This window comes from Hemicordylus capensis, chromosome 2 (assembly GCF_027244095.1).
Source record: "Hemicordylus capensis ecotype Gifberg chromosome 2, rHemCap1.1.pri, whole genome shotgun sequence".
Lineage (NCBI taxonomy): Eukaryota > Metazoa > Chordata > Lepidosauria > Squamata > Cordylidae > Hemicordylus > Hemicordylus capensis.
In genome coordinates, this window is record NC_069658.1 from 184,813,447 (window position 1) to 184,835,612 (window position 22,166).

Genomic DNA, 22,166 nt, shown 5'->3' on the forward strand with positions numbered 1-22,166 from the left:
AATTCAGAGTCCTCTTCCTTTCAGGTAAATGCAGGTGTAATCTGTATTTAACCTATATTTTTGAAGGGGGCTGTCTTAAAGATGACACAGAGTCATCTTCTGTGTGGGTAAATACGGTATCAATCATATGTTCAGTACATTTGCCTGTGTTTTGAGTCCTGTAACCCTCAATCAGATTTTTATTATTTTATTCAGGCACCCCATGCATGGGCTACTTAAGTCAGACAGGGTTCCCCTGCCATCCCCTTCCTCTGTGTCATCACCACTGACCACTCCTAGAAATCGGATGTTGGGTGGCAATGCCCTGTTATTACTAAAGGTGTCACAAATATTTGATCAGAGGTGCTCAAAAAAGTGAATGCCCCTGCTTGAATACTTGTGAGTAGGATTTAAGATGAGCACAAGCCTGTTAAGATAGACTGTAAGAAGGATTTGCTTAGGATAATTTGCAGGGCAATATCTTAGGGCAAGGGAAGGAAGGTGGACCTTAGCATTCTTCCCAGCCCATTCTGTGACCAAGGAGTTGGCCTTTCTATGCAATACATTTTAGTACAACAAATGGACTTTTGTTAGTATCATTATTCATATTTGTTATTTATCATCTTTGTACTGTATCTTGCCCTCCCTCCAAGGAAATGGGAACAGCTCAGTTTCAAAGTGAAAATGTTCCAAGAACAGTGAAGCTCCTCCACCCACATGTTGCCCTGCAATGTAATGAAAATTCACCTTGATTTTTATTTCTTATTTCTGTCTTGTGTGTTTCTCCACTATACAAACCCACTGCTGGAGCATTCATCCAGACAGCTACAAAGTGGCTCTTGCTCATTTCCGTCAGGCTTGTGCAAGAGAATGTCCTGATAGATTGTGCTAGAGAAGGGCAGATGCCCTGCGAATTTTTTGTCTCAGGCATCAAACTGTCTAGGGCCAGCCGTTGACATCCCAGAGAGAGACCACACTAATTATATTCAATATAAAAATCCATGTTCTGATATTGTGGAAACATAACAGGATAAAAGTCCTAGAATCTCTCTTCACTCCCCATCACCTCTTTAAAGCCTCAACTTTATGTTAAACATTCTTGTAATGTATCACATAAGAAAGGTCTTGTGAAGTACCCAAGAAACAGAGGAATAAACAGAACGAGGGCAGCAGGGAGAAGTAATTCTGACCCAGGGATCTGCACACAGTGTGGAATTCTTGCAGTTTAGTTGCCCACTGCTGAAAACAGAATGCTGGACTAGATGGAACCATCATCTGATCCTAAATGACTCTTCTTATGTTCTTCTTATGTCCCGCCCCCATCAGTGCTCTCAGCTTTGATGGGGCTAATCATCTCTTTGGAGAGGTGGGTGGTTCGGAACAAGCGTCCCCCCACCACCAGAAGTGATTTGCATTGTTGCAGTTGCAGCCAACAACATGTAAAGGTGCTGTGTGCTGGGATCCCGGGCCAATGTCAGGTACCCTTTTGGTCCCCAGCCTGCAGAGGGTGTGTATGTGGAGTGGCTCTTGGGTGCTTGCACACATGCACATCATCTTCACTGAACGATAGCAAAAACAATTAACAGAGAAACAGCTTTAAAAGCTTCTGTAGCCCATTTCTAGTCTCTAGGACAACTCTATGACCAGAATAATCATTCCACATAATTTTTGATGCACTTATTTATTTCTAATTTTACTTTCCACATTGTGCAGCACATCTTGAATGGCTGGAACTTCTTGGACCCAGTCTCCACCCCATTCTGTCCCTTCAGGGACATAATTATGGCATTAAACAGTAAAAATCAACCAACTGTGACCTGTTCTTTTATCACTAATTTGCATGTCATTCTCCCATTGGTTTGGGTGCTGCTGCTGTTGTTTTTAATGGTAGCAGCCATTCCAGTGGGGCAAAGAGGACCACAGGTCACATGGTTATTATCATACATCAGCTCTTTTCCAGTGGAGTTCAGTGGAAAAAACAGAGAGGTGTTGTTTTTTAACTGAATTCCACTGCATTACTGCTCAGTGGCATCAATGTATAAACAATGTATAAATCACCACCGATAGGACTTTCATATCAACCACAATCAATTTAAAAAGTGCACACATTAACTGGAAAAAACCTGGTCAACTTTGGCTGCTGTCAAGAGCTGAGAGTTCAAATGATGCATATGTATGTGTGTGAATGAACCCTCAGTTTTCAAAGCTTGCTTCATGTGGGGAAAGTATCACAGAGTTGCCACCCAGGGTTTTGTCCCAAAGAGCTTTACATAGAGAAACGATCACTCAATCAATCAATCAGAAAGGTGGATCTTAATACAGAAATAAGATGGATCTCTAACTGTGGCGGTGTCTTCTTTAAATATGACACTCTACTTTTCCCCATATGAATGAATGGCAGCTATTCACTTACATGGGAAAAAATAAAAAAGGATATTTAGAACACAGTGGGAGTCATGGAGAATCAAGTTTGCTCTGATTTGCAATAGCCTCACTTCCCCTATCTAGGGATGTGCCCAGACCGGTTCAGCACCTCCTTAGGGAGAAGCCAAACTGGCTCGGGTGCCCGCATCCAAATGGGTTTGGTGGGGTGGGGACTGGTTCCTTTAAAAACCAGGTAAGGAGGTCCTTATCTGCTCCTCTGCCACCCCACCGCTTTTCCGGTTGCGGCACTCACATTCCAAAAGGCCACATGCAGCTGTGGCGCTGCTTCCGGCAGCCTGAGCGTGGCGTCTGCACGCACATGGCCTTTTGCATATGGTCTGCATGCACATGGCATGCGTGGCAGGAAAGTGAGCACCGCATCCATAAATGTGGTGGGGCAGTGGAGGAGCAGGTAAGGACCTGCTTACCTGGTTTTTAAGGAACCCATTCCCAGCCCACAGCTGCCCAAACCAGTTCGGACGCGTCCCTACCCCCATCTGTAAAATCATTTCTTGGGTTGTGTTTCCTGGTCATGCTAGAGAAGAGTGGCATGTTGGGCAGGAACTGGCTTTTACGTGTGGAGGTTTGTATTGCTGTTTGGTTATCTAGCAATTTAAATAAGCAAAATGTTTTTTAATCCTCCTCTTCTTTGAGGCTGTTCTCCTTGCCCCAGGTGATAGCTGTTGATGAAGCTATTGTCCATGATATTGTCTTTTCATTATGTTACTATTTCCTGCACATCCCAACCAAGTTGTAATACTTGACAACATCTTGTAGCAATGAGTTCCACAGGTCAGTTGTGCTCTTAACGGATGGTTCACAATCACTTATTGTCTCACTGGATTCCACGCAACAATTCTGGTTTAATGTGCCACGGGTTTGTGCTTTGTGTAAACTGTTTAGAAATGGAGCCTTCAGGTCTGACCAGTTGCCTCGATCTTCTGCTGGTGCAATGTGCTCTTTCCATTTAAAAAAAAAACACCAGTGTGGTGCCAACACCCACTAGCTGGCCTCTGGCACATAATGCTTCATAGCCTGTGGCAGGAGGCCGAAACCCCAGCATGGCCAACTCTGGCTGGCACGCACTGTTCCACTGCAGCCGCTGCCCGCTGCCATCCAAATTTTCTATCTCATTTTCTCTCCTGCAGATGGAGGTAGTTAGCACCTTCAAGAGAAGTGGCTCCTTTCAGGGGGCTGTCCGACGCCGTTCTTCCGTCCTCAGCCAACTGCACGATGTAACCAATATTTCTACCCCCACTCACGTAATTCTCTCCGCCGCAAATGCCAGCGCCGGTGCCGGGAGTGAGTCTTGATTTCCTCTTACTGCTTGTGATTTAAACAAACAAACAAAACAAAAGAAAAAAAACCCACCCTATTTCTGCCCTCTTCCAGTATCCCCCCTCCCTTCTCTTCTATCCACCCCCACTCCCCTGGTCCCTTGTTGCTGCAATCACTGTTGCAATATGATTTATTTCAGTTTTTTCTCTGTCCGGTCTCAGTCACTCCGGATTTACAACTTCTATAAAGCCATATAGTTTCTGCGCTTTGCCCCCTCCTTCTTTAGCCACCTGCACCCCTCCTCTCCTTGGTTTGCTCGTCTCTTTCACGTTCTCTATCAGTGGCTGTTGGTTTGTAATGGACTGGAGTCAGAGATCCCCAGCTGGTGAGGGGTGGTCGGGGGGAAGGAGAGTGGGTGGGTGTCAAAGGCACTGGCGCAAAGGAGAGCAATACCAGCTGGGGATCCAGCCTCGTTTTTCAGCCTAGCCACGCATCTTGATGGTGATTGGTGTTTATTGTGGTGTCTGGTGTGTGTCACTCCGTGTTGCACGTCAGGAGATTGGCGGGAGGCAGTGGGGGTGTGCAGAGGAGGGCAAAAGACCATGTTCCAGACTCAGGGCATGGAGCTCTTGGATAGGGCCAGATTCTTACACTATTCCCAGAGTCAAATCTGGAGTCATCTGCTGATCATGACACGGATCAAGGCACTTCGGGTCTGGATTCAATGTGGAGGAAGGAGGGGGAAAGGCTAGTTGTTTCCACAGCCAGTCACTCCACACTGTGGGAGTTTCCCCTGCTCATCCTCATGACTTCATGGCCCAGACTGGATCCGACGCAATAATGAATGAGCAGGTCAGGGCCGTATTCCCTCCAGCACCTGAAGAGACCACCAGGCAGAGATGCTGTGCAACTCACCCTGAGACGAACAGAAATGGCCAAGCAGCAGAAGCTGGCGAATTGCTGCCCCCATTCTCCACTTGCCGCTCCATGGTTTCAAGCATCATCTCCCATCTACACGTCACATTTAAACCAGTGTGAAACCAAGATTACCGCCAAGCTTTTCCCCCAAAGGACCCTCAAGAGTTGTAGGTCCTGCAGATGTTTTTTGTAGGAGAGGTGCTATAATTCTAAGCTTCTGGGCACATTTATACTAGAGATGGTCCAACAGTCATTCCCTCTTCCCAAGAAACACTGAGAAGGGCAGTTCTGGATGGGTGAAGAGAGAGGGATCTCTAACCGGGGGCATGAGCGAAGGGGTTCAAAGAACCCGAAGCCCCCAGCTCCTGAGGGCCCTCCAGCTCCACCCCTCCCTATTTTCTCCGTTATCTCCCTCGCTCTGAGGGGCCGCCAGAGAGAGGGGCAAACACGGGCCCCCTCTCCCCTAGCTATGCCCCTGTCTCTCACGGAATTCTCAGCATTCTCACCAAACTACAGCCACATGACTGAGAGGCCTCCATCCCTAGTCTGGGAATTGTGTACATTCCCGATATTTGATCGTCCGTCCGTTAAAAATAAGGTCAGAGACATCATCCGTGAGCATGTGCTAAGCAGCAGCTGGGTCAGAGGGCTCCCTCCCACCCAGCGGCTGCACCCAGCTTGTGAATGAGGTAGGATGAAAAGCCCTCCGACCTAGCTGTTGCTTAGCACACAGTCAGGGACGGCATCTCCAGCCTTGTTTTTAACTCACACACGAGCAGAAAACAGGAGTGCGCACGGCTCCCGGACTAGGAGAGGAGGCTTCTCCTCCTCCCCTGTTCTTGATCATATGAATTGCCCTGACAACTCCCGGGGTTCTTTGGGGGGGAGCCATGATAGTTGACACGTATAAAAGGAATGTAAGTTGCTAGGGTAGATAAGATATGCCTTGTCAGGGTTCCTCCTTTCAAAGAAGCTGGTTTAAATTTGTAATGTAGACAGCACAAGCTGGTGAAGAAGATGGCAAAAGGTCTCCTGATCACCAATTAAGTTGATTGATCATAGAAAGTTTCTGGTGAAAGAAAGCAAGCTTGGGAGGACAAATGAGTTTGAAGCTAGAGATGCCCCAGTCGAGTGGGCATTAAAGGGTTAAATATATGTTTGTGGGAAGATTTGGCATCCCAGGGCAAGCGGTAGGAAAGTCTTCTGTGGATTGGGATGTGACAGGAAAGGGGAGCCTTTGAAGGTGGGACAGTGCCTCCTGAAGGCACCTACAGTGTCTTGTCATGGACCAGTTCCTCTGTGCTGTGCTGATGAGAATGAAGTGACTCCCCTGCTCCTCTTATCTGCCTGGGCCCCCTTCCCGTACCTCAGCCACCCACCTTTCTTCAGAAGTGATGCCAACTCATTCTTGTGGGAGGAGGGGGCCGTCCTTGTTTATTGGCACAACCATGAAAGATCTGAAGAGGTAAGCTGTGCCCATTCCCTGTTCTCCAGCTTTTGGACTAGTCCCAGGCATTCTGGGCAAGTTGGATTGTTTAGAATATTTCAACAGTTTCATTTTTTAAAAAAAATCAAAGCCATGCTGGTGGCCATGCCGGCTGTGTGGTGTGGTGTGGTAGATTCATGGTGCCTTTTGGTATGACACGCACTGGTCTTGCTTTTCAATGGGGGTGCACCCTACAGTGTAAACCTTCGAGTATGGCCTTGTTATCTTTGCTGCAGTTTTAGCAATTGTGTTTCTCTCTCTCTCTCTTTCTCTCTCTCCGCTGCCTTTATATTAAACTTTCTTCCTCCCTTCCAGCGAGCTGCTGTTGCTCTTCAGGAAACTGAAATCCATTAATGGCCTATGGTCTTTCCCCACCTTTTGCATCTTGGAAGCACTGTGTCTGTTTTTTGGTTTGTTCTGTTTTGATGATGATTATATTTCCTTTCTGTAGGAACCATGTTGTGGATGGCAAATGGGTTTCTCCACCCTAAATTTTCCAGCAGGGAGTTTGTCATTCCAGGCTCACAGAATAAAGAGGGATGGTCCAAAACATTTTGGTACACAAGACAATCCAAATCAAACAGTACATCCTCCCCACCCTGCCTCACACTGCATCAAGATAGGACACGTTATACTGAGAAGTTCTCCTGCAGAAGCCTCACTGAAATATGCAGGCTTGCACAAGAGTTGGTTTCAATGTGACTTTTGAAAGAGAACCCATGATGTGTCAGATCTGTAAGCCCTAACGGCACCCAAAATCCACTGCCTGAGACAGGCCCTGACCTTACATCTGGAGATAAAACCTGATCATTGTGTAGCCTTCCAGATGATTTTTGGTGGCAACACAAGAGCTGGGTTCTTCACAACTTGCGTTGATTGTGGGAATCTAAATGGAATAACTGAGGGCCCAACTCAATGTGATGTTAAGTATGTCATTGTCTAGTTTGGGCCAGGGCTTACTTTCACATTCAGATAGCAGCTATTCAGGGGACTCATCCAGATCGGAACCACAGCAAAGAGGTAAAGGAAGTGTTTAAACCTTTAATTCTGTGTGTTTTACCACTGAACATTCTTCCTTGCTTCAAGCTACTACGGGCCCCCTGAAAGTGCCATTGCAACAAATGACACCTTTGGGGCCCCCAGCATCTTCGGGGGGTGGGGGGTGGAAATGTGATGTAGAATTAACATCCTCTACCTCCGTGTCAGGGCCCCAAGCCAGATCAGGCCCCCACATGACTGCCATGTGAAAGTGAAAGTAAGCCCCCAAACAAGATGGTGCCACATATAGCATCATATATATTTTGACACCAAGTTCCTTTGAAGATTATTCTTTCCCACTGAATCTAACCTCATATGTGCTAGGCCATACCTTCAAAATATCATAGTAGCTCAGGTATCAGGAATGTTTTAGTCCCTTTTGAAAATACCGTAGCAACAGCTAAGATGAAAGCAATGAGCTAATTAGAACCTGATTCAATTGCCATCTTGTTTGCTAACAGGGCTTCAGTGCCTAACAACTACTGGGATGACCAGAATTTCAGCTAGTGAAAGTTCTGCCAGTGCTGTATTTGCAAGCTAGGAAAAGTTTTGCCATTCATATTGCTTAACAAATTTCTCTGAAACTGCTTCAGAGAAACAATTGCCTGCATATAACCAGAGTATGCTCAGCTCTTAAAGATACAGAAGCTCTGCCAGGAAAACAAGCTGGCAATCTTTGGGTCTGCATATTTACATTTGTCCTTCTTCCCCAAGATGATCCCTATCTGAGCAGAGAAGCCCACTGGAGGTGCATTATCGCTTTTGTTTCTATCTGGTTGTAAACCACCCAGAGATGTAAGTTTTCGGCAGTATAGAAACACATTAAATAAATAAATCATCCCAAAAATGCTGCTATAGAAAACTGGCCAGACCAAGCCAAGAAGCATTACAGAAAGTGCCTCACATAAAAAGGTACTTCCTATTGTGTTTGATACTGGGGCTGGTTAGAGCTACCTTCTCTGCTTTTGGCACAGTGGCAACTGTCCTGCCAACTGCCATTGCATTTCAACCAGCAGGAATCAGCATCCAGAATATTTGGGTTGTAGTGAGCAATCCTCTGTTCCCAAGCACGGATCACTGTGCTCATACCCCTCCAGGGATGTGAGACTCATACCTGAAAGAACCATTGCTATAGACATCAACACAGATATTTATACTACCAAAATGAAAACACTCCAACATTAAATATATGAGTGCAGTGTGCAGCCTTGCATAGGCACAACTCTAGCTGGCACAACTGCTGTCCCCAATCCAGATGTTTCTTTTCAAAACCTTTTCCTACTGGAGCCTGAAATGAACCTCCTGTCTTAGCTCCTCTCCTGTAAACCTTTCCTCTACAAACTTCCCTTCCTATTCTCTTCCCTTTGCAGCTGCCGAGATATCATGGATGGAACTACTTCAGTGTCAGCCGGGAATTTCTGTAGTGTTCTCTTAAAATCAAACAAACCCTGAAACAATAAACCAACCTAGTGTTCCCCTTTCCCCCCTTCCTTATTTTCTCTTCACCCACCACTCTCATCCCATCACTGCTGCTTTCTGCTTACTCATGGGGACTTTGGCATCACATGCAGCTATAGGATGCAGCCTACCTCCCCAGAAGCCCTTGCCACCAAAGCAAACAAAGAAAAGAAACTAAAATGCCTTTGGCCATTTTAGCAAGACCTTCAGTTAGAATCTTTCTCCAGGCCAAAGCCAAGATTTCCTGTGGTGGCTGCTACTTTGAGGCCACTATAGAAGGGGCACAAAACAGCAGCATCTGTTTTGCAAAATGGTTTCCCTCTGAAATCCCTGAAAAGGTATTTTGGAGCACTGAGAGTGAGGCTCATCAAAACATTTGGGCCAGTTTGCCTGAGGAAGAAAAGAGAGCTGAACCCACCCCACAGACTAAAAAGGTTGATCCAGTTGGATGGTCAGAAAACCCACTGCAGTTTTAAAAGGACGGGGGAGTCCCCAATCAAAATCAACTAGGGCTTCTTTTTAAGCACAGATCAGGAAGGGCTCTCATAATTTAGAGTTTTCCCAAGGATACTAGCCTGCTGCAGATGTCACCTTCAAGGTGATGGAAGCCGGGATTAGTGTACCACTGCTGATAAGATTAACCAAGAGATCTGTTTGTTTTATGCATATCTCCAACCTCTATATCTCATACATTTCTTGCAAGATTTGGGTCAGAGGTAGAAGAATCATCTTATAATTGCTCCTATAGGTTCAAGTTGAGTGTATTACTTGCCCACAGATTCTTTAGGTCTAGGCTTCAAACCATTTGCCATTGGGTACTCTATCAAAGTGAATGGCACATATTCCAGCTAAACCTTATGAGTAGATCTACACTACAGACATTATTTCTATAGCAGTTTTAACTACCACAGCTTCCCTCACTCAAAGAATCTTGGGAATTGTTCTTTGATGAGGGTGCTGAGAATTTGCTGTCTGAGATTCAACTCCAGATCCCTGGATAGAAGGTGTGACTATTAACAGATCCATACATTAGTACAGATACAGTTTAATGTAAAATGTAAGATGATGCCTTAAAAGACAAATGTAAGATGATGCCTTAAAAGACAGAGGTGCAATACAGGTTATACCTGTATTTACCTAAAAGAAGGTCATTTGAATCTAAGACAACCTCACCATATTTAATAGGAAAGAACTGGGGGTGGGTTATCTTAGATTTGGGTAAATACAGTAATACTCTTAATTTCTAAGGCTTCACATCATTGCCTAGCCACAAAATGGAAGAAGGGCTGTATGTTGCAGAGAACATTGTGGCTCCTTGAAAGATATTTCTTAGTGCAGGCCAGGCTATGGCAAACTTTGCTTTATTTTTTCTCCATACAATGGCAGCTGTGCACTTATATTAATGAAAACTGAGGTATGCATTTGGAGATGTTGTTGGAGCAGAGTTAATATTGCCTCCACCCTTGCTGAAGGTGAATGTAGTTTTGTCCCTTCTAACAGGGACAAAATTAAAATCTAACAGGGACAAAAGTTCCAGGACACAAATTAACTGGGCTGAAATCAGTTTCCACCCATTTGTATTCTAGAACTTAGCTCTCAGTAGTTTCCTCTGAGACAGCACCTGTCTGTAACAACCCCACTCCTTCATCAGCATAGCCCTGCCCTGGGTTCCATTTCTCTGTCATGCTAGAGTAAACTCTGTGTAAACCACCCTAAGCCATTTTTGGAAGGACGGTATAGAAATCAAATAAATAAATAATAGAGTGTGATGGAATCCTGGGACCTGGATTCTATCATCTAAATATCCTTTTTATATAGGGGGAATGGCTCTAGTTCAGAGATAGGCTCCCATGTTTGAACTCAAATCTAAATTCTAACCCCACTGATGGGCAGACACAAGCGTCGACTGGACAATCAGTTCCTTCCCACATTGCACTAGTGCACTTTCCAGAAGACAAGACATGCTGAGATACTTTAGGACAGGAAACAAAATCTGGGCCTCTAAGGCACGAGACACAAGGCACAAAATCTACAGTATAGATTCTGTGCTAGTTTATCTCGGCGTCTCCCCAAAGAACCTTGGGAACTGGAGTTTGGTGAGGGTGGTGAGAATTCTCTGCTGCAGTTGCATAGCTCCCCTAACAGAACTACAGTTTCCTGGGGAGTGGGAATAACTATTAAACCAGTTTAAGTCTGTAACTCAGATATGTCCATAAGGGGAAAGGCAATAGTGCCTTTCCTGGCTCTGCAACTTTTCCAGAGCTGCTGGAAATAAACAGTCCAGTGTAGACACCGTGCCTTAAGGCCTTACTGTTCATGTTCAGAAAGGGCACCTCCCTGCCCCCAATGCTTTTCCACCTCAACCTGCTGACTCATCTTCTTTCTTTTCTGTGTCTTACCACCCGCTTTTGGCCAGGGGCAGGAGGGAAGCCTGCAAGGCATGGACAGAGGCACCAGTGGCGCAGCATGAACTCATCTCCCCCTTATCCCTCGTCTCCTCCCCAAAACAGCAAGGATGGGCCTCAATACTCGAAAGTTTACCGTACTGTTGCAACAATGCATGGGTCTTTCTTCTCTTCCTTTCCTGAGGCTGTGATTGGAGACATCTTTCATTATCTGTTTGTGCCATTTTGCTTTTCTGAAGTAACCATTTGGGTCTTCTTGCCCCAGCTTTCTTGCAGCATGAAAGCAATCCCTCCCCCACTCATCTCTGCTTCTTGCATCTGCAACTTGCACGCTCACAGTGGTGCTTTTTGCTATGTGTGCCAGTGGCTGCAAACCTTCCGCCATCTTGCTTTTCCATTTGCACAGCACTGCACACTTTTTCCAAGAGGCCGGCTCAACACATCGGATTCATGGCTTGGTTGGGAATCAAGTCTGCTAGCATCACCAGCTTCCTTGAGAACAACCCCACCCCCAAAAAAGAGAATGCCCTATCCAATGCCTGGTTTGTTTTAGTTTACTCCCCCTCCCCCACCTTAAAAACAAGTAACAATCCTTTAATATGTCCAACCTCTTTAAGAGTTAAAAAGCCTCTTTAGGATCATTCTCCTCAGGGCAGGCCTCTACAGCTTGTGGTCCACCCAGCTGAATGTAGCCCATCTGTTGTGTCTTATAGCCTGCCAAGTGCCAACAACAGGCATTTGGCAACAAGAAGAAGTGGTAGATTAGCAGCTGTGGCCAATGAGCCCTATTCAGCTTGGCAGTTGACAGAATGGGCAGGTCTACATTGAGCTTGGCAGATCACAAAATGGGCACCACTCCTAATACCAAGGTAAACACACATCATTCTAGTTCATGTTTTATACATGAAGAATTGGAATTAAATAATTTTGGTTGGCCTCCCCCAGCCCAAGACTTTAAGACCCATATATTTATGATGCTAAACTGTGTGTAGTTTAGAGACTTTCCTGCCCGCTTAGGGAACCCTAATACTTAAACCACCAGTTTAAAACAGCCATGTAGATACAGCTGTAATTAGAGATTTAAAAGGTGTTATATCCACTCAGCTGTCAGTTCTGGGGGAGAAAACACGTTGGAACAAAGGCACTAAACAGTACAAGTAACATTTAAGACAGACAGGGTTCAGCCAAGATACACTGGTGTCTAAGACAGAAAATCAAAATGGTTCCCCTTCCAACTAATTTTAACATAGGATACAGTCTGCTGAGAACTTCTCCTGCCAAACCCCATTGAAACAAGCTGCCATTCCATTGCCTTCATTTTCATGTGACTTGCATAGACCAGCTGTCTGGTAGATTGTGCTCTGTGAGTCAGGACAACTCTGTTGCCCTTATTGGTGCACAAAAGCCAATACCTGTGACAGTTGCACCTTTGAACTCAGGGGCAAAAGATTGTTCTGGATTCAGCAGACAATATTATAAAGTTAAATAGGCAACACAGTAAGCAAGCCACCGGGGACTGAAACCTGACAGAACCCAGAGTGTTAAAATAGGCCTGATCAGATGCCTGGTGGGAGGCCAAAATAAACCATTCCCAACATGGAGCAATATAGGCGGAAGGTTTTCCCAATTTCCTCAAATTCCTCGGGTGATGCTGACGTAAATCCTTTGGCCATTAGACCCAAAAAGCCAAAACTGCTCCAAATATAAAGTAGTGCCTGCAAGATCTAGGATTATATAGATGCATAGAAAGTTACCCTGTTGCCATTCACCATGGGTGAATATGTGTATGAAGTGCTAACCTATGGGGTATATGTACTGATCTCCGTTGGTAGGCCGGTTTTGCCATGCGCTGAGGAGCCTTTTACTCTCCTCAGTTCTGCAGAAGTGTGGAAAGATTTTCTTCACCTCTGGCAGGACAATACAAACAAGTGGCTCATCCAGTGGTCACATGCCCACTATGGTGAGTTACCACTTGTCAAAGGTTTGTCAGTATTCATGATACATCTAGTCAGAACAAATAAAAGGTTGGGGCAGGATCCACCAAAAGCCAAAGATCAATGGCTCGCTATACCATGTGGTGTGAAGGCTGCAGTGAGGGCTTTCTCTCATGGCTGACTACAGAAGTTACGAGTTCCGGTTGTCTTCATCTAAAATTGCCCACGCGCACGCGCACACGTGCACACACACACATACACCACCACCACCACCACTACTATGACCTTGCCAAAGCAGAAAAGATAATTAGGGAGGCCCCTGCTTCATACTTCTTTGCTAAACTACCTCTGGGAATCTGACCTGATATTTCTGCCATTCCTGCATGCTTCTAAATTTTATTAGGGTGGTTTTATTAAAAAGTTTGTTTTGTTCCCTCTCCCTCAGACTTTCTCCTCAGGGTGATATGATCCCCCTCCCTCATCCCTTTGAGAAAGGAGCTGGATGGGCCCTGCTTGTTCCCAAAGCATGATACAGCATGAAAGCATAAGCACTCAAATGCATGTTGCCGCCTGCCTGGGATCTCTTGTGCCTCAATCCTCCTCTTACTCACTGAGCATGCAGCCTTGTCCACGTTATATATCTCTTGTCCATCACCAGCTTTCTGGGCATTCGTCAAGATGGGCTACTCCTATCCCTTTCGTGGGGAGAAGAAGTGTGATGGAAGTCTACTCTTCTTCCACACCAGAATCCACCAGCAATTGTAAACCACAAACATCCCTGCTAGGAAGCAAGGTGTCCTGATATATTGCTACTCACAAAGCGCTGCAAGAGCAGAGCCATGGGCTGGAGCAAGACAAGAGAGGCAACAACACCGCCCATTTATTTTTGAGCTAACTTTTCCAGAGGCAGTCCATTCATTCTGCTCCTCCAGCCAGGCAGGCTGAAAATAGATGAAGGTTTCTCAGAAGCTGACAAAATTACCGCTACTCCCCAGGAACCATTTGATGAATTAGCTGCTAACATGTGCTGTACTGTAAGGAAATTTAAAGGAGCCCAGCTGAATTTAAAATGCTAGGGTCACTTCATATTAGTACAGGGCCAGGCCAAGCTTCAGCAAGATGGGATGGGGAAATCAGATAGTAGAGAGGCAGAGGGTAGGTATGACAATTCTGCTGTTCACTAACATTCTGTCAGAACCAACAATTCAGAGTCCTTCTTAAGGAGGAAGTGTGAAAATAGATTTTTTTTAATATTCACCTGTTTGCTGTTCTTATTTTCTTTAGATTAAACTCATTTCCAGCCTCCATACCCTACCACTTCTTGCAGAGCCACCAGATGGTTTCACCAAGTGTAAAACATGGCCAGCCACATTCAACTACCATCTCCCATCACTGAACTACTTGCACTTCTCCTCTTTCCCATTGATTGCTCTTCTCATTCCCTTTTCTTCTGTTTTGTTCTTCATTGCTGATGAGGGCTCCTTTAGTCCCCCTCTCCCAACCACCTGTTCTTCAGTGTCCACCAGGATTCATTTAGACGATCCCAAGTACAACCAGGCCATGGAAAAGTTTGCCTTGCCAAGCACCTAGAAACAATGTAATGTAGTCCAGATAACAGAGAGATGGGAGAAGAGGGCTGGCTATAAGCAGATAATTCTTTCCCCCCAGCTTTAGTAGGACCTTGGGATGCAGACAGAGCAAATGGAGAGATTAGCTGTACTGTCAGAATAGGCTTCTTAGGCTGCACAGGAGGGTTATCAGGAGCCCTAGTGTTGCAATGCATGCCTGATGTGCCATCCATAGACCAGTGGTTGTTTCAGAGGCCTGAGTTAGAACCCTTGGCTTCTTCAGATCACCCTGGAAGGTTGGTAAAAGAGCAAAGCTTAGAAGTATCATGAACTGTTTGTAGGAATGAGGTCCAGGTTCAATCTCTGCCATCCCCAGGTTAAAGCTCTTCAAGACACAGCAGACATATACTGGTGTAAAAGTCACTCCCTTTCCCCCAGGGAACTGTAGTTCTTCTAGGAGGGCTAGGACTCTCTGGCCAAAGAAATTTCAGTCCCTGCAACAAGGCAGAGTTCCCAGGCTTCTGTGGTGGAAGCCATGACAATTGAACTGGTATGAAGCCAGTATAAGTTTTCAGGGCAGATGTGCCCTTAATTAGTTAACAGGGCTGACGACTAATTCACTGGGAATACCTAAGAAACCCTGGAGAGCCATTGACAACACTCAGTCTGCAGTGCCTTATAACGAGTGGCCTTGAGTAAGGGGGGAAAGTTAGGTAGCAGAACTCCTGGGTCCTATCACGACTCCTCAGCCTTGCCCGTGACCAAGCCAGGATGGCAGAGGGTGAACTGTTAGCAAGACCCACAAACATGGCCTGACATTGGGCTCAGCAGCCACGAGTCAAGCTCTCATTCTTTTTCTTCTCCTTCCTTTTGGCCTTCCCTACAGATCCGCGTAGTGAAAGCGTTCCGTAGCTCCCTCTACGAAGGGCTGGAGAAGCCGGATACAAAGACCTCCATCCATAACTTCATGACGACGCCCGAGTTCTTGATCAATGACTACATCCACAACATCCCCCTCATTGATGATACAGATGTGGAGGAGAGCGAGGGTCCCCCGAGACGGCGCTTCCGGGCCAGCCCCCCACCATCCCCCAACAAGAACAACAATGCCATTGACAGCGGCATCTACTTAAGCACTGATGTCAGCAAGACACCTACCTCCTCATCCAGCCCAGTTAGCCCGCTCCACAGCATGGAAACCTCCCTCTAACACAACCCTACCATGCAAGTGGTCGAAATGACTTTGTGCACAGCAGGGGTATCCAGTTCCTTCTGGGAGATAAGGACTAACTGAGAGAGTCAGGAAGGAAAATGAGCCGGAGATGGAGTTTCTCCTCTTGACGCTGGAGATTTTTCTCTCTCTCTCACTGGGGTGGGAAACGGACAAAGATTTCCGCCACTGGATGGCTCAGGCAAATGAAGAAGAGAAACTAAGTTGATGCAATGAATGTGATAGTGCATACTGTGGATGGGGAGGGGAGATATGTTTTCTTCAGAGTCACCCATGAGGGATTTGGGCTGAGTCCTGGAGGGTGTACAGGAAAAATCACCCATTTCTCTAGTCTGTTCTTTGTTTCTCTTTGGACACTAAACACACTCACCGAACCCACAATGATCCCCCTTTTAGGGGTTGCTTTGTTTTATTTCTGGGACCTCTTTTCAGCTTTTTCTTTTCCAAAATTTAAAAAAGGAACTATATTTGCACCGGAAAACGAACAACAAAAAGGAAGAAAAAAAAGGAATAATCTAGACAACTATTATCCTAAATATATATATATGATACCAACCAACAGATGTATTAACGGACCTTCTGACCATAACGCATGCCTGTTATCAAACCCTCCTTTCTCCTTCCCCCTCCCCGATGGAATTTCAATCTGGGGCAATTTTGTTTTTGTTTTTTAATCATTGCTCGCTGTAGCTTGTATTTTATAACAGGGTTTGCCAGGAAAGGAAAATGAAGGATTTCTTTTTGGGAGGGGGAGTTGACTGTGGGTCAGTTGCTGAGTAACTGAGAAACTGAAGCCCTGTTGGGCTAAGTGCTGCATTGTTGCAGAGTGACTGAAATTATTAGGGTCTGGTTACAGTGACCTACGTTTGAGCCTTTTCAGACAGTTATCCAGAAACAGTAGCCAAAATGGGGGCCGCATTGGAATGGGGGCCCCATTGGAATGGGGCACTGCCCACCAAACCCCCTGAAGTGCTCACAATCCAAATGCTTCCTATAGCTGGTAATTTAGTCAGTTTCCAAGAAATATCTGAGCAAGGGAGAGTGTTTATGGGGGGAAAGGTAGACTGTATTTTTTCTTTTCACGCACCAGAGAAAAGGCAGCAATGCCTTTCCTGGTACTTTGGGTTATTAAATCAGAGCATTGGGCAAGACTGCCCAGTCTGTACTGTTCTGCAAGGGATCTGTCAAAGAAGTTGTATTTCAGAGAAATGTACCTTTGATTTTGAAAACAAAGTAGGTTTCCAGCCCCCATGGTTGTGGAGAGACATTTGAAAACATGGAGGCAGTGTCTGCAGAAGGCTGCAGTGCCCAGTGGCCTATATCCAGTAGTTTTGACTGCTCATTCATCCCTTGTGGCTTCTTCTTTTAATTTAATATTATAGATTTGTTTTCAGCCTTATTCCAGGGTCCAGTCATGTTCCTATGCTTTCCAATGTCCCCTTTTTGCACTATTTGGGAGGACTGCATGCTGCTTTCCAACCTGCTCAAGAGACACATGAACTCTGGACTGCATGGGCCACAGCTCTGGCTGGAATCCACACCTCCTTGCCTCAGGGCCGTCCTTCACACATTATGTTCTGCTTTATCCTCTCCCTGCCCCAGAGAGAGAGAGAGATGTAACCTGTTAGTCAGGAGCTCATGCAGTTCAGCCTCAGCAAGATCCAATAGGTACCTTTGAGATGGAGGCGACTCTACCATAAAGCATCATGGTGGCAGCTGCCTCCCACAAAGGATTTGGAGCTCAATTAAGACTGGCGAGGTGGGAGTCAGACAAGACTGGGCCACGGGGCACAATCCGCCAGGAACTTACTCCCTGCAAGCATCACTGAGATGAGTGAGCACTACCATACTATTGTATAGCTTCTGTCCATTTAAGTGAAGGCTGGTCAGCAGAACATTCTGATGGATTGTGCCCCATGTTAATTAACAGGAGGACAGTGAATACCATTTATAGTCTCAACCTTATCTACCAAGATGGGCTGGGCCAGCCCCAGAGTATAGAAATTGCTGCTGCTGCTGCAGAGTGTGCATTCCTGGCCAGGGCATAGGTAGGGAAGAGGGGCCGTGTTCCTCCCTCTCTCTGGCGGCCCCCCAGAGTGAGGGAGATAATGAAGAAAATAGGGAGGGGTGGATCTGGAGGGCCCTCAGGAGCTGGGGGCCCGTGTTCTTTGAACCCCTTCGCTTAATTATAGCTACGCCCCTGCTCCTGGCTCACCTGCTGCACTGGTCCTACTTACTATGAGTAGGCCATACTCCTGAGGGTAAAAAGAAGGAACTAATTTCTTATATATTTATAATTCACCCTTCTTCCAAAGAGCTCAGGGTAGCCTATAAAGGGTTATTTAATTTTATCCCCTCAATAAGCTAATGAGGGGTGAGCGTGATTTGTCCACAGCCACCATCTTCATGGCTGAGTGAAGATTGAAATGAGGGCCTTTCCAGTCTCAGTCCAATACACCATTTGATACAGCATGCTGGCTCTCCTACATAGCCCTCGTGTTTTGAGAACTATCAGTCTAGCTGGTTACGACAGAAAAGGCCAAGAGAGTCAAAACAGCTGGATTTTGTGGCACATGGCTATAAAAATGTATTGCTGAGAGGGGAGAATCATTTCCACCACATTAAACCTGTTTTCTTCTCTTCCTTTTCTCCCTGTCAGCACAAACCAACCTAAATTGTACAAAATTGTCAGAAAGAACCTGACCAAAATTCCACCATGCCACTGGCTTTCTATGGCAGTGGACAGAGAACCTGGTAAAGGGTGTAGGCCTTGCCTCAACCAGGACCAATGACTGGGCATGAACTTAAGAGAGGATTAAAGTCCTTCAGTAGAGTCATGAGTTCTCTTGAAGCTTCCAGTGCTGAGGTCTGCACAGATAATTTTTAAATACAGGACTGTACAGAGGACAGAGCTGAATTTAATGGTTAAAACTGGACAAGGTAGGAGTCAAGATAAAAGGGTGCTATCCCTACCCAGATTCTTTGTCTTGGTCTGTAGAGATGAATCACCAGTGTTCCCTCCACTGCTCCCTCTAACAGGGATTCTTCGATGTTATTGGCTACAACTCCCATATTTCCCAGCCAAAGGCCACTGCAGCTGGAGATGCTGGGAGTTGTAGTCAACAACATCTGGGAATCTCTGTTAGAGGGAACAGTGGTTCCCTCTAATAGGGATTCCCAGATATTGTTGACTACAACTCCCAGAATCCCCAAGCAAAAGCCATTATAGCTGGGGATTCTGGGAGTTGTAGTCAACATCTGGGAACCCGTTAGAGGAAACACTGCCCTCAAGCCCCTTGCAGCCTTAGCCTTCTAGATGTTTAAATCAAGGCTAAAGGTCCATAATATTTAGAATCTGTGGAACATACTCTAGTATTTTCCAAGGGCAAACCTGCTTGAAAATACCAGCTGCAGCGCTATCAAAAAAGCCATCCCTTCCTCGGAAGGGCAAATGCCAAACCCATCTGTAAATCTTTTTGTCGCCATCTTTTCTTTCCAAGAAAAACAAAATGAAAACACAAAACAAAAAGAAGTTTCTTTTTCCTCATCTGAGTGTTTAAAGAAAATAAAATCAGAAATCTTAAGTGTTTAATTTACAAGGAAAGGGAATGGGGCAAAGGAAACCATTCATTCCTGTCTGGGCTTCTTTTCACTCCATATTGTAGATACTATTGATACAAACACACACGACACACACAAAAAGAAGTCACTTTGCTGCTGTACGAATTTGACAGCCCTTTACCATTGAGTCCTACTAGTTCACAATGATTGTGGGAGGGAACAGACATGCCTTCTAAAAGGGGACAGATTCTGTTCTTGTTGGGGACATTTGTTCTCTCTCTAAATCATATTAATTTTGGGAGCAGGTGAAGGTTTTAAAATAAATAAATAAATAAATAAATAAGTTTTAAAAGGCACTTGTACATTTGTCCAAGTTGAAGGGACCATCCAAATGTCACAAAAGTATCGAGATAAATGTGTCAGATAGATAGAACAGGTTTAAGCCAAATCTGCCCCATTTAGGGCCCATCTATAAAATGTATCAACTTTTAAAAAGTTTTGCAACCTCTTTGTCACACTTTGCTCCATTTTAGTAGTCTATCTCTGTCACAGTTTTGCTCCCCCCATCCCATGCCAACTTCACTTGATGTGTGACATTTCTGAATGGTCCCTTAGATGTATGGAATCATGGAACGGGAAGGGGGAACAGTGAGCTTCTAAATGCCTCCTTCCCAAGGAATCAAGCTAGCTAGCCATATTACTGGGCCTGGAAGAGTGGGTGGACCACAGACATAAAAAAAGACTAGCATCTCACACACCCCACCATGGTCCTTACTGATGTTTCCAGTGAACTGGTTTTCATTCCAGTACTAAGTATATAAAGTTTCTACTATAGAAATACCAAGGGATAGAGGACCACAGCCAATGACAACTTCCATTTTTGCCCTGTCAGGCTTTGTATCATCTTATGGTCCCCACCCCACTCTATGAGATATATATGCAGTGAGTACACTGTAAATACCTGGCAATCGCAGGTCACCCTGGAAGCACCTGGAACAATATGTCCTCTGGCACATAAGTGGCCAATCTGCAACCATGAGCGGCAGAAACAGGAGAGGTGAGTAACTGAACAGCATATGGGCCAGTAGGCCCAGCTTCAGCCTAGTCAGGGATGGAGAAAGATCTGCCTTCCCTGTACCGTTGCCCTCTCAGTAGGCTAGAAGCAAAAGTACACCAAAGCACAGAGGGCTGTAGAAGCACTTTGATGTGCACAGGAGTTAACACTGGCTACTACTTTAGGCTTGACTTGTGGCACACTTGCAAAAGGGGTTGGCCACCACTGCTCTGGCTGCTAAGGCAACCTCCCTGAGCTTCTTCCTCCATACTAGGATAACAAGTAGACCTGGCCAACCCATTAGAGATGCTGCCGCCGCCACCGCAGCAGCAATTCCCAGGAGAAATGGACAGAGGTGCAAGCACAAAATGGACCTAAGAACTATGCAGGATCTGGACAAAAGTCCATCTACACCAATTTATCTCCCCACATTGACAAGTGTTCAGGAAAGCTCCCCTGCAGGATACAGTGGAGATGGGCAGTTCTTCCCCCAACACCTGGTGCTCAAAGTATCCCACCTGTGAACATGGAGGGTCTATTAAGCTATCATGACTAATAGCCACAAATCACTCTAGCCTCCACAATTTTCTTTCTTTAAAGTTGTCACTACCTCATGGCAATGAATTCCATGCTATATTTTGCCCAAAAGTAGACTCCCAATGGTATGCCTCAAAGCCATTGCCATGCAATATGAATTGGATGAACTCAATTTCTAGTATGTTTGGATATTTCTCTCACTTGCAGGTCTTTGCACACATTGGATCATAACCGTAACTGTAGTCCAGGACTTTTGTATAACTTTCCAAGGAGGTTGCGGGGGCCAGATTTGTGCATGTTTCTACTTCACATGGTTAACATATTTTGAAATAACAGTTCTAGATAAGAGTCCAAGGTCATTCCATCCATTATGTAGCAGCAAACCTAGGCACCCTGTACACATTTAACAAGGAGTTGCAGCCAATCCTGACTCTTTGATGAACATATCTGCATGATGATTTTTTTAAAGATGTTGTACTTAAAAAACCATGTGCTCCTAGAAGTCATTGAGAGTCTTGGGGCAACTTTCAATGGATGGAGGCAACCACCTCATTTAGCACAGCTTCCAAACATCTTCATGTTGTTCTTTACCAGACAGACCCGTTTCCTTCCCCGTGTTTGCAAAGAGTTGTAAATCTCCTTTGCTCAGTCTCATCCTGAAAGAAGAAAACCAGCCAAAGTTCCAAAAATAAACCCCACCTCAGTCTGAGTCATACAACAGATTAATACATGCAAATAAAAAGAGATAGATGTATCCATTTTTATTCCAATCACAGCATTGAGGTTTTCTGTGTAGTCTCCCTTAGAGTCATGAGAACCTGGAATAAGAACAAGTTCCTAGTTTCCATGGTTAGAGGAAAACATAAATGGATAAGGTAGTGTGCCGTCAAGTCAGAGTCAACTCCTGGCACCCACAGAGTCCTGTGGTTGTCTTTAGTAGAATACAGGAGGGGTTTACCATTGCCGCCTCCTGCACAGTATGAGATTATGCCTTTCAGCATCTTCTTATATCGCTGCTGCCCAATATAGGTGTTTCTCAGTCTGGGAAACATACCAGCGGGGATTCGAACCGGCAACCTCTGGCTTGCTAGTCAAGTCATTTCCCCGCTGCACCATTAGGTGGCAAACACATATGGATTGTGTCTGCTTAATGCTTAGAAGCACCGGGTGGTGTTGGCAGCGATTCCATTACTTAGGAGGGGAGACTACTTTCTCAAAAAGGCCTTTGGACACCCAGTCAGTGTCCCTCTGCTGCAACTTGCCTACTGCCCCATAGAAGTCCGCATGGTCCAAAT

The 22,166-nt window shown here is 45.4% G+C and overlaps 1 protein-coding gene across 6 annotated transcripts in view; it reads left to right on the forward strand.

Annotated features, from left to right (window-relative positions):
• ATP2B3 (ATPase plasma membrane Ca2+ transporting 3) overlaps positions 1 to 19,303 on the forward strand; it is a 156,927-nt gene extending 137,624 nt beyond the window's left edge. For 3 of the 6 annotated variants that reach the window (XM_053298103.1, XM_053298105.1, XM_053298104.1), the window contains one exon: positions 15,375 to 19,303. In XM_053298103.1, coding sequence (XP_053154078.1) covers positions 15,375 to 15,698 — 324 coding nt within the window. In that variant the 3' untranslated portion in view covers positions 15,699 to 19,303. Of the gene's footprint in view, positions 1 to 3,551; positions 3,706 to 15,374 lie in introns of all 6 variants that reach the window. The other 3 variants (XM_053298106.1, XM_053298107.1, XM_053298108.1) reach the window with 2 other exon arrangements.
• The last annotated feature ends 2,863 nt before the right edge of the window (positions 19,304 to 22,166 follow it).